Source organism: Chanodichthys erythropterus, chromosome 11, assembly GCF_024489055.1.
Source record: "Chanodichthys erythropterus isolate Z2021 chromosome 11, ASM2448905v1, whole genome shotgun sequence".
NCBI classification, from domain to species: domain Eukaryota; kingdom Metazoa; phylum Chordata; class Actinopteri; order Cypriniformes; family Xenocyprididae; genus Chanodichthys; species Chanodichthys erythropterus.
The window spans coordinates 53,546,641-53,561,632 of NC_090231.1; the positions used below are offsets into that span (position 1 = coordinate 53,546,641).

The window sequence follows — 14,992 nt, forward strand, 5'->3', positions numbered from 1 at the left end:
ACTTCCAGCCAATTAAATGAATTTTGAGTAGTAATGTAAGCCATGCTGACTCTGTGGCCTTCTCTGGCTCCAGGGGCCTGTATGCTGTTCTGGGGCCCCTGCGGAGGGGAGACTTCTCAACAGCACCCTGACCGGCCCCTCCCTGCTCGGTGAACATGACTTTTTCATTAAGCCGCTGAATTCCTGCACTTCAGTTGGAGGTGATTTATCAGCATGGAGCTTCATCTCAGGATCATAGGAAACAGACACACTGCACACAAGCGCTCTCTCATGCGTTATTGTGTTTCACGTTCAGACCCAGGGGTGTGTGTGTGTTGGGTGGGAGATTAGGTGCAGAGATCATCTTAAGGATCCCTCGTGTGGATGTTTCAGATGGAATCATGTAGATATGTTTGTGAGAGAGAGATCGTTTTGGCCCTCTGGTCTCAGACCTGGAGAGCAATACATTTATCTCTGCTATATGGATATTCAGGAATATTATACCTTATGATGTGTTGGAGAGTCTTAAAGGGATAGTTCACCCAAAAATTAAAACTACCCCATAATTTACTCACCCTCAAGCCAACCCAGGTGTGTATGACTTTCTTCTTTTAGCCAAACACAATCAGAGTTATATTAAAAATATCCTGGCTCGCATTCAACATAAGTCCAAAAAGCATTCTGCGACGTAGTACACAATGACTTGATGTACTATGCATTATAATGTCATGTCATTGTGTACTACGTCGCGGAAGTTAATGCTTTTTGGACGCAAGTCGAATGCGTATGGCTGTCGCATTTTTTTGGACTTCAAGTCACTCCCAGTCAAATCCTCCAGTCACTCCTATTATAAAGCTTGGACGAGCCAGGATATTTTTAATATAACTCTGATTGTGTTTGGCTGAAAGAAGAAAGTCATATACACCTAGGATGGCTTCAGGGTGAGTAAATAATGGGGTAATTTTCATTTTGGGGTGAACTAACCCTTTAAACCTTCTAATGTCCATTATAAAAAGTTCCTTTGGAATATATATATATATATATATATATATATATATATATATATATATATATATATATATATAATAATAATAATTTTTTATGCTATATGGTAATACCATGTTATTCTTTGAAGTACCTGGGCAGCATGGTAGTTTGGAGTAAATATGTTAGCTGTACCATCACTGTATAGCATATTGGCTAACATATTTAGCATCTAGTGTGTGGTAGACTGGCTTTAGTTTGGGTAAAGAAGTGATATATTGCTCTTCGCTGGGCTAAGGTTGACCCATGTAAATCCTACCCTTTTTATGGGCGCTGTAAAACTCCCCGCATTTTTTTTTTTTTTTTCTCAAAGATCTTTGAAGTTTAGTTCAGGTGTCGTCTTTTTTGCTGCACTTATTTTCACAAAAGTTGGCTCAAGTAAAGATGTGCGTTTCAGTCCATATATTCTCCTCCTCGCTTGCGAAGAAAGAAGAAACCGTGCCATCTCGTAGCACACAGCGGATTGATTTGGTGTTTTATACAAGCAAATCCGTGACAGATCAGTGTACCTGAGCTCTGATACGCTGCATATGTGTTAGGGGGGTGAGGCGAAGAAGCTCAACTCAAGTAAAGCCCAAAACATCCAGCAGCACCTACTCAATGACATCATACCCCCACTTCAAACAGGAAAGGGAGTGAAGGAGAGCGAGAGAGAGCGTGAGGAGAAAGACAGAGCCTTTTACGATCACCTAATAACTCCATTACATGGAGCTGAGGGGCACACACAAAAAGCAAAAACCCATTCCTGGAAGTCAGTGGTCCTAATGCACATCTTAGGTATACCAGGGTGACATATGATACTAGCACCACAATTGCTTTTAAAAAAAAAAAAAAAAAAAAAAAAACCTTATAGCAATGTTACCCGAAAATTAAATATTACCAGAGAAGGAGAACATTTCAGGGAACACAATATTTTTTCCTCTCTCACTGTTGTCAACACCTGATGTGGCCTTAATTGGGTTAAAAATCTAATGTTACTCTGGCTTTGTGCATCCGAAGCCGATGGAAAAGCATCTCATCTCTGCGCTGCAGGGCAAAGCCAACTCAGCCGCGTCTTAATGAATCAATTTGTTTTCCCCGACCTTTGTCAGGGTTTGGGGGTGGTCTGTGCAGGAGATTAAGAGCTTTTCCACAAGAGAGAAAATACATGTTTTGCCAGGCAAAAAGGCAGAGAGATATTTTTACAGATTTGCATCATCTCATTCGTGGTTCAATTTAGTTGCTTTTTCGTGACTCACGTAACAGAAGGAAGGTAAACAACCAATACAGGCTAAAGAGACTTAGGAAAGATACTGTTATTTGATGAGCAGATATGATTGGAAATGTAAACTCATATCACCCCGTTAAAGGATTAGTTCACTTCAGAATTAAAATTTCCTGATCATTTACTCACCCCCATGTCATCCAAGATGTTTATGTCTTTCTTTCTATAGTCGAAAAGACTATAAGGGTTTTGGGAAAACGTTCCAGGATTTTTCTCCATATAGTGAACTTCACTGGGGTACAACGGGTTGAAGGTCCAAATTGCAATTTCAATGCAGCTTCAAAGGGCTATACACGATCCCAGCCGAGGAATAAGGGTCTTGTCTAACAAAACGATCGGTCATTTTCTAAAAAAAAATAAAATAAAAATTTATATATTTTTTAACGACAAATGCTCATCTTGCACTGCTCTGCAATGCACCATGCATTACGTACGTAATCATGTTGGAAAGGTCACACGTGACATAGTTTTTTTTTTTGAAAATAACTGATTGTTTCGCTAGACAAGACCCTTATTGCTCGGCTGGGATCATGTAGAGACCTTTGAAGCTGCAATGAAACTTCAATTTGGACCAAAAACCTTCATTTCTGAAGAAAGACATGAACCTCTTAGATGACATAGAGGTGAGTAAATTATCAGGAAATTTTAATTCTGAAGTGAACTAATCCTAATCCTACCACAGCTCAGTGTGGCAAATTAGCTGCTAGGCCATGGTTCCATCCATATTTATATTTTTTATTTTTATTTTTTTTTTTTTAGTATTCAAGTTACCAATGACCTTCATGTGCCTTTGTCATATTGTTGCAAAGATCTAGCGTGTGCTGTTCCTGAACACACAATGGTTATTTGTTTCTCTTGTTCTACATGGAGGGTGAACAGTGAGTGTATGTGTAGTCTGACATATTAAAATTGCAGTTAATCTTTCACTCTACATACACAAACATAATTCACCAAAGAGATGATGGCCATGAAGAATGAATAAGGGGAAAATTGACATTGATTAACAGTGACACTATTCTAAAAGTTCATTGATAGCTTTCATAAGGCTTAAATAACAATCATGACTTGAAAGAAGACATGAATCAAGGTTAGTCGAGATGTATTAGTCAGTACTTTCAACATACATGCACAGGTGCTAACTAGGGACTAGCAGTCAGATATATAGGCCTGCAGTGTCCTTATTGTGTTGGTCTTATCTCATTGATTAGATGTGGTGTGCTCAATGAACACAGACTCGGCTTGGGATTGCTGTTACCATTGGGTGTGCGGTGTGGTTGGCTTGTTTTGGGTTCGTGGATCATAGCACATATCTCTGGTCCCCCCCCCCCAAGGATCCCTATACCCTCTTCTGGATATAGTCAGAGCACCCCACCACCACCGGTCTCTCTCTTTTTGCGTTGCTCTCAAAGAAGCAGGATTTGACTCGCTGGTGATCAATATTTAGCATCCCATGCGTGAAACAGGCAGATGTTTGGAGTTTCCTTTTCAGAGACGAAAGACTTATCTTGAGTGAAAGGGATCAATGCACTTTTCTCAGTGTGTCCCTGCTCAAGCTCTTCCTGTAGATGCTGACATGCTCCTCTGGTCTACCTTGCCAGCCCAGAGGACGCCAACATCCCTCCTCTGTCTTGTTAGCACACAGAGATACACACACTCATGCTAGGTTCCAGAGACCAACAAAGTGTTGATGAATGACGTTGACTTTGTGTTAAACAACAGAGTCCTGATTGGCAATTGATTTATTCATTTGTAAATGGCATTAGGTATCCCCTTCGTTAAAAACCCCATGCTAACTCTCTTGTTCTCTCTCTCACTACAGCATTTGCAGCAGCACGAGAACGCTGTGGAGGGCGAGTCGTGCTACTACCACTGTGTCCTGTGTAACTACTCCACCAAGGCCAAGTTGAACCTTATCCAACACGTCCGTTCCATGAAGCACCAGCGCAGCGAGAGCCTGAGGAAGCTGCAGCGCTTGCAGAAGGGACTGCCTGAGGAAGAGGAGGAGTTGAGTGCCATCTTCACCATTCGCAAGTGTCCGTCTGCCGACACGGGTAAGAATTAAATTAATACAAGCTTGTATGCTCACCTGATATGCATGGGGATGGATCCCTCTTTAGTAGTTGTGGCATTCCCCTCGTTTGAAATTGAGAGTGGAAAATACCCACTCCATTCATAATTCAGATTGATAATAGATAGATATTGCATTATAAATAGACTACAATGTTCATTGTTGCATGGCTTCGGATTCGGTTACCAATAGAGAAGATTCTTTTAATGCCAGTATCTTCACCTGGTTTTTGAAACCTGGTCACACTGGAGTCATTGAGACGCTTCTAAGTGAAAGAGCACAGCACATCTTCAGTCTGTGGGCTGTGCCTGTGACGTCACCGCCGTGGCTCTGTGCTCCATTGATGACTGATAAGGCGAGAGGATATCCTAAGGACAACGGCGATCTGGCACAGCACATTCATTAATACGAGTACGGTCCCATTGCTGTGCCGGCATTAAACAAACAATCATAGATGCCATTAAGCTCCAAACGGTGAGGGGAGGGGGCGCTAGAAACAAAAGGTGGGGGCCGAGGCCTTCGTCAGGCCATACGTTAGTTAGCCATTAAGACGACAGAGCCGCAGTCAATTAACACACTGTTTCAGCATGGATTTGGTTTTCTAATCATTTTGACTCTCGTGCCCTGACAAAAGACTTCCATTGTGCGTCGCTCCCCTCCCTCCCGCGAGCCAGGCGGCCCGACCGGCTCTTAGCGTTGTGCCGTGGGGGAGAGAGAGAGAGAGAGAGAGAGAGAGAGAGAGGGAAAGACGGCGGGGGGAGTTGGCCTCTAAAGACGCTTTGTTCCGAGGAGGCAGGGATAATGAAGCCAGCGGCCGGGAAATTGCGCAAAAGGCAGTCACAGATCTGAGGAGAATCATTAGAGAACATATTTAGCCGAGCAATTAAGGACAATTAAGCTTTCTGCTCGCTGCACTCCAAATATGTTAATGACTATAGTACAGTGGACAAGTGAACATGCAAAGGCAATAGGAAGGCCCACTTAGGTTAAAAGGGTGGGGGTGCAGGAGATTTAGAGTGTGTTTCTGGGTAGGTGGAGGTAAAGAGTTCACAAACAAGTCTGGTTTTCTCTCTCTCCCTAACTCTCTCTCTCTCTTTTTTGGTTGATGTAGCATTTATTTATATATTTTCTTGGCTAACCTTTGATGTGCGTTAATGGATTCCCTTGTTTGTGAGTCTGGTTGGAGGTTAGGTAATGACTCCTGCAGTAGGGATGTGTGGGCAGAGAAGCATGCAGTTGCTACACGCAGGCACACACACATTCGCAACCCTCTGCCATCTTTTTTTCTAGTCGCAGCAATCCAGTCGTACCCCCTTGACGTCAAATGAGCCAACAACTCACAAACAACACATTATGTCTGCAACTTTTCCGAACTCTTCCAGGATTAGTCAGATGAGATGTTCTTTTTAGTGAGAAATGGCTGCGTGCTTTGATGATGGCTGATTGCGTGGCCATGCAAGCTTTTTGATGTATTTAATTACTGGCTTTTTCTAGACTAGATATTATTGAATTTCTGTACCTTCAGGAGAGAATATGTAGGTGATTAAGGCTGAGGTCTAGCCCAGTGCTGACTGGGAAATGCTGATGAAGGACAAGGTGAGTGTAAATCGACCAGCAGCTCAAAAGGGAACCAGCCTGCCTCTTATTATCAGCTATTGTTTCCTACACAGACAGAATGAGCGAGAGAGAGGGGTCCCAGCGTCCCTGTCCTTTGATAGCTGATACCTCCTAACTGACGTCAGTATTGGGCCTATGAGCGCTAGGGAGGCTGGGTCTTCAGAGAGGAACCACTGTCCTAATTGCCTTTGACGCTCTGTTTACCAAACGGAGCGGGCTGCAGTCGGAGCGTTGAACAGCTGATTGATTGCCCTACAGATGCAGGATCAAACTCGAGCTCCTGTCGACCAAGCCGTGGCGCACTGCTTAGCTTGAAAACAAGTCCCATGCCTTTAAATAGCAGGGCCAAAGACACACTTTTTCAACTCTTGTATATATAAATAAGTACATATATTTAAAGGTCAGTTAAATTAAATGAGGTGTGTAATAAAGAATGTCAGCCTTCTTCGCCTACTCCAACTCCTTGCTTCAGCATCTTGTTCGAATTACACTGATAATGAACATACTTCTTCATCAGCGAGTATGAACGTTGCTAATTCCTCACCGCCGTTGCCCTTGCTTATGAACCCGCCCTCCCCTAGACTACCTTTACACTTCTTAATGTCCTGCCCCCCACCCCCTTACCCGAGTGAAACCATTCCCTGATGCTGTAATATTTAATTTCCTCCCTGCTAGCTCTTCTGAGGCACTGGGCTCTTTCTTGTGGTTGAGACACAGTTACTAAAGTGGTAGAAGGCTCCCCTGCTTGTTAAAACAAAGCTGGCCCTGGATTTCTGGGTCAGCTAGGCAGCAATTCCCTTGGCTGCTGCCGTGTAGTGTGCAGCTCTGTTGGTGTTTGGTGCTGGGCTACTTCCCCAAGCAGAGCTCGACTTTCCCACTCCCCAATTTTCTCTCCCGGAGTTTCCGACAACCCTGGACAAAAACAATGTGGATTGAGTTTTTTTAAAACCCCTAACTCTAAGTATTAAACTTTGGCATGTAAGTCATCCTGTGCAATTTTTGCTACAGACATGAATTATACCTCATATTAGCTTGTTGAGGAGATTTGTGTTTTCTAAGCAATTAAACAGGTCTTTTACTTTTGCATGTCATGATGATGTCTGATTTTTTTTTTTTTTTATATTAACCCTCTGGTGCTGTCCGGTCATAACGTTTTGTTTTTTTAGAATGTTTTACTTCATCGGAATTACACAAAACTTGGTAAAGGATTTGGCACTTGCTGTGTGAACACACAAAAGTGATTCGAAAAGGTTAAATGGTCCTGGAAAGAATAGTAACACTTGTATTGTTTGCAGTCAAAGATGACTGTATTGGAAATGAACAGGAGATGAATTTCATCTATTGGAAACATTTGGTACTGCGCCCAAACAAAATCTCGCTGAAAGCTCTTTTTTTTGAGGTATCAATCAGCTTGTTTAGATTTATAGCTTTGATTTTCTCACAGTTTTAGAGTAAAACAAGTTGTAGAATCATTTCATTAAAATGAAAAAACAACACACAAACAGCACCAGAGGGTTAAATTGGTTATTTTGGTGAATATTTTGAACTGATTCACAATGATTAATTAGAGTTTGAATTATTTTTTGTAAACCTTATTGAGTAACACCTTAGCAACCTCATGGCAGTGCCCTAGCCCAGAATATCCTTTGTCTTTTACCATGGCAGCAATTTTTGCACAGGCAAGCACAATTTTATTCAGAAACTCAAAACATCTAGTTTTCAGTTGGTCTAGAATTTAATCAGTACACAGCACAGTACGCAGACAGTCACATGAACTTGGATGTGTGACAGCAACCTAAAACTCAAAACTCTTTGACGATCAATTAGTGTAGAAGTTTATGAATTAAGAGCCCCCAGTAACGCACATTAACCAACAGATACAGCACTAATAGTTCCCAAATTAAGGCTGCACAGCCACCCCTGAGGGAGGTCTTTCACGTCTCTCTCTGGAACTGTCACATTCCATTTTCTGGTCATTTGTTAACAATATCAATGAGGATCATTTTTTTAAAAAGATCCATACCACTAATTCAGAGAAAGTGTGCCATAGCAGATGCTGTTGATGAAAACAATTGATTGTGGAAATATTGATTAGCTTTGTTTTCAGTTCTGATCCATATGGTGTTGTGATATTGTTTTCTCTCAGAACTAACCATGTTCAGGCTTGATTAAAGTAACCAATCACCCGTGAGTACATTCCAGCTAAGCATTATTAGGCCCATAACAAACACAATATAGGATATTCAGATATGGTGACACTGCATACACACATGCACAAAATATGTTCAATCTGTTATGGTTATGGTTTCTGGCCGTGAATGCAGATATTGTAGGCTGGTTTCTGTGCCACATTTTTTTGCCCTCTGATTCGCCCACAGAGTGCCAAGGCGGCAGAGTTTCCCATCCAATTACAGCAGTGCGCGGATAAAAGGCATGCATTGTTTTAATTCCTGCCTTTGCTTCTAAAATGTGCTGCTCAAGCATGCCATTCTCTCACTGGATGTCCATTTGTCATTCTTAACCCTTTCTCTCACCACAACACAAAGGAGATCTCTGCGAGAAGAGAGTTTCCCAAAATTATAAAGCTCAGACACCCAAGACAACACACACTAACACATGCTTACATGCACACAGTCAGCTTCCAGAGTGTGTGTGCGTGTATGTCTGAGCTTGATGTGTGGGAAGAGACACTACAGCAGCAGATGACAGGTTCTATGAGTGATGTTCACCAGGGCATATAGCTGGATGACACATTGGGGTCTCTCATTTCAGAAGACTTAATGGACTGAAGTTTTTTTGAACATTGCAAACTGACAGATACAGGAGAGAGAGAGTAAGAAAAGAGGTAAGTGGAATTGAAAGATGGTTAGTTGGCTTTTTGATGGCGCTACAGGCCTTTGGGTGGCATTGCCAGCCCAGAAGATTTGTGTGTGTTTGTAGGAGAGAGGAGGGAAAGCTGTTTTGGAGAGCGAACACATTGCACTGACGCTGTGGATTAGCTGCTGATGTAAATCTTTTTCGGTCGCAGATGGCAGCACCGTGATCGCTGAGCTATGACGTGCTGCAGGAAATCCCTGTCTGTAGACACGGGAACAGTGGCCTGCTCGGATTCTTGTGCCAGCTGCAACCCTCCCCTCTCAGTGCCCAGGCGGGAGATGGAAGTGCACTGGAGACTCTAAACTAGTCTTTGACTGATCCAAGGGTCACTGACATGACTTTTTTATTATTATTATTATTATAAGAATGCAGTTCATGCTTAGAATGAGTTGAATACACCTCTTCTCTGATGAGAATGTTTTAAATTTTTTAAATCAAATTCATTTTGATATTTTTGGAGAGCATAAAGTCAGAATGTCAGGGAGATATTACTGTCCTGATATCATTGTGAAGAAAATCAATACTAATCCTTCAAAAGAAGAACGTCATTAAGTAGTTTGGCATAATATATGTAATATCTTACTTAAAAAAATTACAGAACAGGAAACAGGGTCCCAGTTTTACCCTGTCTCTGCAAGCATAGCATATCTCTCCTCTCTCTATGATCCGCCTGCAGCCTCATGAATAATATCAGCTTCTATGCAAAAATACCTCGCATGCACAGATTGATTCATTATTAAAGCAAACGCTGGATGTTTGCTGGGCTCTTTGCTTTACTTACTAAAGCTCTTGGACAGCGGACAGGAAATGTCGAGTGAGGGGAGAGTCGAGTGGTGTTAAAAAGTCCTTACCTTTATTTTTACTGGTCTGGAATGTCACCCTGAGCTAAGAGGGATGTGGATGTGTGTATGCACATTTGTACATGTCTGTTTCTTATTGACTGGGGCCACATGTCTGCATGAAGCACATAAAGCATGTGCATTCCGCAGGGGAAGAGGCACTATGAAGGCTGGCTAGGGCTATCTAGGGCAAGGCTCAAGTCTGGACCAAGGGCCCCGTACAGCCCTGCAGACAGCAGCCGGGCCTGGAATGTCCTATACTTTTTACATGCTTGTTAAAATGCAAAGTAAACCTTCCCAGAAACAGGATATTATAGCCGCTAACCACGACCCCCACGCCCCACCCCAACCATGCCATGGTACATCTGAGTAAAGACAGAGCAAGTCATGCAACAAACATCACTGAGGATTCTTTTAATAAAATCTGGTATCGCTGGGATGCTGCTCGAGACGAGGGGAAGCGATCCGATTGGTAAGGGCCCCACCGAGGGCTTCAGGTCGGCTCCTTTCGGACGTCTGTCCCTTAATCCACAGCTGAAGGGCACAGCCTAGCAGAGGAAATTGTTTTTAGTCCGCTGAGCGTGCCACGAATTTCATAAATGCATTACCTTTCATTTTGAAAAATATTAAAATGAAACTGGCCCTTTTATTAAAGAGCCTAAGTGATGGCTTTATGGATTTTCCACTCAGCGCAATGTTGGGCTGTGCTCATATGTCCGCGCCAAGCTCACACAAGGAAGTCTTTTCTTTGTCGGTTGGTTTATAGACAGCCGCTGTATAAATTCCTTCCCTGGCTCATCCTACTACTGCAAATTGACCAAGAAGCGCAATTGCTATTCTGGGATTGTCTGAGAATCAAATCGGATTGCGTGGCGATTTCTTCTGCCGTTTTACTGGCCGGGCCCAGATAGCTCTGACCATTGGCTGCCCTAACAAGTAGGTAGAAGGGACATGGGTCAAACGGAGGGCCTTTTGAGGCAGCACATGTGTGTGTTTTTGTGTGTATACGTCGAGCAGAGCGTTGCAGAGAACATATTTCTTTGCTCCATTTTGATCTGGAGATGATAAGAGGGTGTAAATTATGCTGCAGATTTGTACTGTATACAGGCACACATGCTCACAGACACCCAATTAACACACATGTGGGTGTTCATCAACCCACAGTGGGATCCTACATGTGGGTGAGAGAGGCCTCCTCTGTCATCAAGCCCACTTCAGGGCCTTCCATTTCAGGCCATTGCGAGGTGCACTGCCCAGAGTGAGCGCAGAGAGCATTATAATATTAGTTTCTCTCCCCCTCTTTCATTCCCTTCACCCGTCATTACGAGACACTCTCCCTGAAAGCTGATCCAAAAGATAGACAGTCCATCAGGAGGCAGTCATCTCATTTGTACTTACCAAACGTGCTAATGAGTTCTATTCCGGGGCCTGGAGGCTGCGGTGGGGAACGCGAAGAGGGCGCGAGGGTTTCGGGTGGCAGGCTGAAGGCTCGCGCTCGTCCTGTGTCAGTCAGGGCACTGAGACCGCAGAGGACAGGAACTGTCAGTCATGTGTCCAAGCTGACTGCAGCTAAGCAGAAATTTATGGTTGGAGGAGAAACAGCAGATGACAAAAAGGTCTTTCGTAGTCAAAGACTGATATATAATGGTTGTTTCTATAGCAATTTTTGGTATCACCCGCTGACTGCACCTATGTAGTTGATTTAATGTAAGTGTACAAAATCTATTTTCAAAATAGTCCAAAATTAATGTTAGTTTATTTGTGTATACAGCTAGATTTTTACATTACATTTACTGGTTTAGCTGGCACTTTTATCCAAAGCGGGCTTAACATTTTGGAACAAGTACAAGCTATATATTTTAAATAAGGCATTATAGTAAGTATATGATGAATTGAGGTATGCTTGTATATGTATGTCCACAAACACACACACTATAATTAGCATCTGAACTTAATAAATGTAGAGGTCTTCTCCAAGTGATATTTTGTACATCTGGCTTTAAGAAATCACTGTACATTCATATAGATTTATTTTTTAGTTTATGGATCTCATGTACACTAAAGACTGAAGCCAATGAGTTTTTAGCTGCTACTTCAGATGGGGAATTTTCCCCTAGGTTAGAGTTTCATCAGTTTGGCGTGACCACAGGTGAGAAAACACTGAGGGATTGAGAGATGGAGTTTTCCCATTGTCGATCAGTCGAAAGTTTTAGATTTTTGTCTTTTTTTTAATAAGCTGATTTGTCCCCTCTAGAGAGGAAGTGAAAGATCAAAGGCTCTGATCTTTGGCTGTGGATGAGCTGGTGTATCTACAACATACAGCTCTGACAGCAGAATGCCCTCGCTCTCTCTTTGACTTCTCAGGGCAACTGGCACATGAAACAATCCTTTGCTGATGGGAAGATGCACATTTCATCGCAGACATGCTGTCTGTTGTTTTGCGGCTAGAATGCAGAAGATCAGGCTTTCACACACACATAAATACTGAAGAGAGCCATCTTGTCCCTCTGACCTGTCAATTAGAGGCAGCCAAGCAGATGGCACTGATGAGAGAAGCAGGAATAATTCAATATTCCACCCTGCTAACCTTTACCTGTGGAGCCGCACGGCAGCCATTGATTCAGCCCTCGCTTGATTATTCACACACAGCCCAGAGGAGAGAGGAACGAGCGACAGAAGTGGGGACGGAGGGATGTTAGGGAAGGCAAGACGGCTGATCAATGTGACATTAGTGTATTCTGACAGGGGTCTTTGAGGGGAGCGAAGGCTGGATTCCTACACGAAGATGCCATCGTGTTCGCTCCTTGTACATGCTCGGCAAAACTTCACAGGCAAGAAACAGTGATTCTCACGCTGTAGGCCACCTCAGTCCCCTTGCTATGGGGCTTATCGATTAGCCACACTGTAACGTCTGGTTGGCGCTGTTGATGAAGGCTTCTGATTAGTCTCCATACTACTGCAGAGTAGTGTTGTCAAAAGTACCGACTTTGATACCAAGTCGATACTGAAATTTTAAAAATGTGAAGCTTTCAGCGCTGTTGAGCGGATTTGTAAACACCTCTGATTGGCCGTTGTGTTCATGCTCTCAACATATAGGTCTGTGATTGGCTACAGTGACTAACGCATGGGAGCGTTTTAGAAGCACACGGAAGTGTTTGAAAGTGTTTTGAAAGTGGGAGTGTTTGAAAGCAGGCGTCTATCAGCGGACCGGTATCTGTGCAAGCACTCGTTGAAGAGCGTCATTGATGTCTATTTACCACGTGTTTTTGAAGCGTTGATCATTGTAGCCAATCACAGACAAATCTGATGAGTGCATGAACACAATGGCCAATCAGAGGTGTTTACAAATCCGCTCAACAGCGCTCAAAACATCACATTTTTAAAATTTCAGTACTGACTTGGTATCTAAGTTTTGACAACACTACTGCAGAGGCCTTCTGGGGCAATATGATGCCTCATCAAGGCCTTGTTTGTTCAAAATGGACTCGACCGGATTCCTGACAGAGCGCAAGGTCTATTTGACCAGATGTGAGGGCTCCTTTGCCCAGCAATGGTCAGAGACAAGCTGCTATTTGTTTTTGACAAACTGGGACATTCCTGGAGTTTGACTGGGCCAGATTTATGATGTCTCAAGCTTTCACACTATCTCTTTGTCTGCTTGGACTCGGTCTCTGTCATTTTCTGTTTTATTAGCTGCTAGCAGACACATTCTCACCGCAGCTCGTTCAGATGGGCCTGAGCCCACTGATTGATGATCTTTAGACAAAGACATTCAGTGACTGTGTATTTATTCTAGCACTTTGTGTCCTGTCAGACCACTACTGGATAAAGTACAATGAAAGTCACGATAGCTGCCATGGCACATCAAAGGACGAGCTCTCATGAGAAGAATTGAAGCCATTTTTGCAAGTCTTGGTGTCAATTTATGGCCATTTGGCAGCGATCACACTTTTATTTTAGCCATATTTTACCAGCCCTACGTAAAGACAGTGGAACAATAGCACTACTGAGCCCAAATTTCCCTCTTTCTTTGTTTTACACATTGCTTGTTAAACGCTTACTGCATATGCAATCATTGTCTGTTGATTTCCAATTCTTGCTGCAGTTTACAAGCTTTTTTGCCCTTTTTTATTGCTCTGGGATTCTTGGCATGGTCATTCACCAAGGTCTTGGAGTGCATTATTTTTTCAGTTAGAAATGAGTTTTAAAGACACAGAGGAGGGAAGGGAGAAGGCAAATATGTCAGAAGGTTCCAGCTCAAGCCACCCTGACCAATTGAAAGCATTAGAGATGAATAATCCACAGTTCAGAAAGCAAGCAAAGGTCAATTTTCATGCTAACTGCTCAGTCACCATACAGGAGTGCTCTGCGTATCGAGTCAATTCAGCTGTGCCATACAGTCAAGAGGGAAGGACACGCAATTCCAGCCCCACTGCTTTAGAGTGAGTACCACTATTAAAAGCTGCCCTCTCTTTTCTCCCCTCATTCTCTGTGGTCAATAATTCTACATACCTGTTTTGAAGACTTTCTTTGAGTTCTTCTCATTCTAAAGGAATAACCATCAGCTCATACACCCTTAAAACTTTGCAGCTCCCTAAAAATTGAGTTTTTATCACTAGATATTGAGTTTTATAATGTTCATATGTTTTGTAACTCTCATGCAGGCAGTTAGCATGCCAGAAACACTCTTGAGGGCCTCGTTCTCTCTTTGTCTCTCTATATTTGCCCTCTATCTTTACTATTGCCCATATGTAGGGGGTACAGATGGAGCCCAATGTAGGACTTAAATCAGAATAAAGGGATTTAATTTGTGCGTTTCTGGTCCCTGCTTATCTGAATATTCAAACAGCCACTAATAGTGTCTCAGAAGGGTGGTAGAGCAGACAGGGACGGAAATTAGCATGAACTTACCAGAATCACTCCGCTCTGTGTCCTTAATGAGCCAGTGCTGTGGAGCAGCCATAGAGATGACAAGCCAACCCGTGCCTATTAAAGAAAACATACTGTACACACACATACACACACTCGCTTCACATCTACTAGTCCCTCAATTTCATATCAAGTCCCATGGTGTCAGTCATTTAAACCAGCGCAAAACAGGACACATCAACAAATGATAAATAATACAGTGAACCTCTGTTTATCTCTGAGCACAGCCTGGAGTCTCGAACGATTATTAGCAGAGTGCAATATATTAATAGTACATAGCATTTCTCGGGCCATGGTCAAAATGAAGCGAGGAGACATTTTTTAAAATGTGTCTTTTGCATGTATTTGCTGAATATCACATGCCGTTGTAAAGGA

The 14,992-nt window shown here is 42.8% G+C and overlaps 1 protein-coding gene across 4 annotated transcripts in view; it reads left to right on the forward strand.

Annotated features, from left to right (window-relative positions):
• Positions 1-14,992, forward strand: part of zfhx3b (zinc finger homeobox 3b) — a 164,455-nt gene that overhangs the window by 95,317 nt on the left and 54,146 nt on the right. For all 4 annotated transcript variants that reach the window (XM_067400051.1, XM_067400054.1, XM_067400053.1 and 1 more), the window contains exon 4: positions 4,107-4,338. In XM_067400051.1, the coding sequence (XP_067256152.1) occupies positions 4,107-4,338 (232 nt within the window). The remainder of the gene's footprint in view (positions 1-4,106; positions 4,339-14,992) is intronic.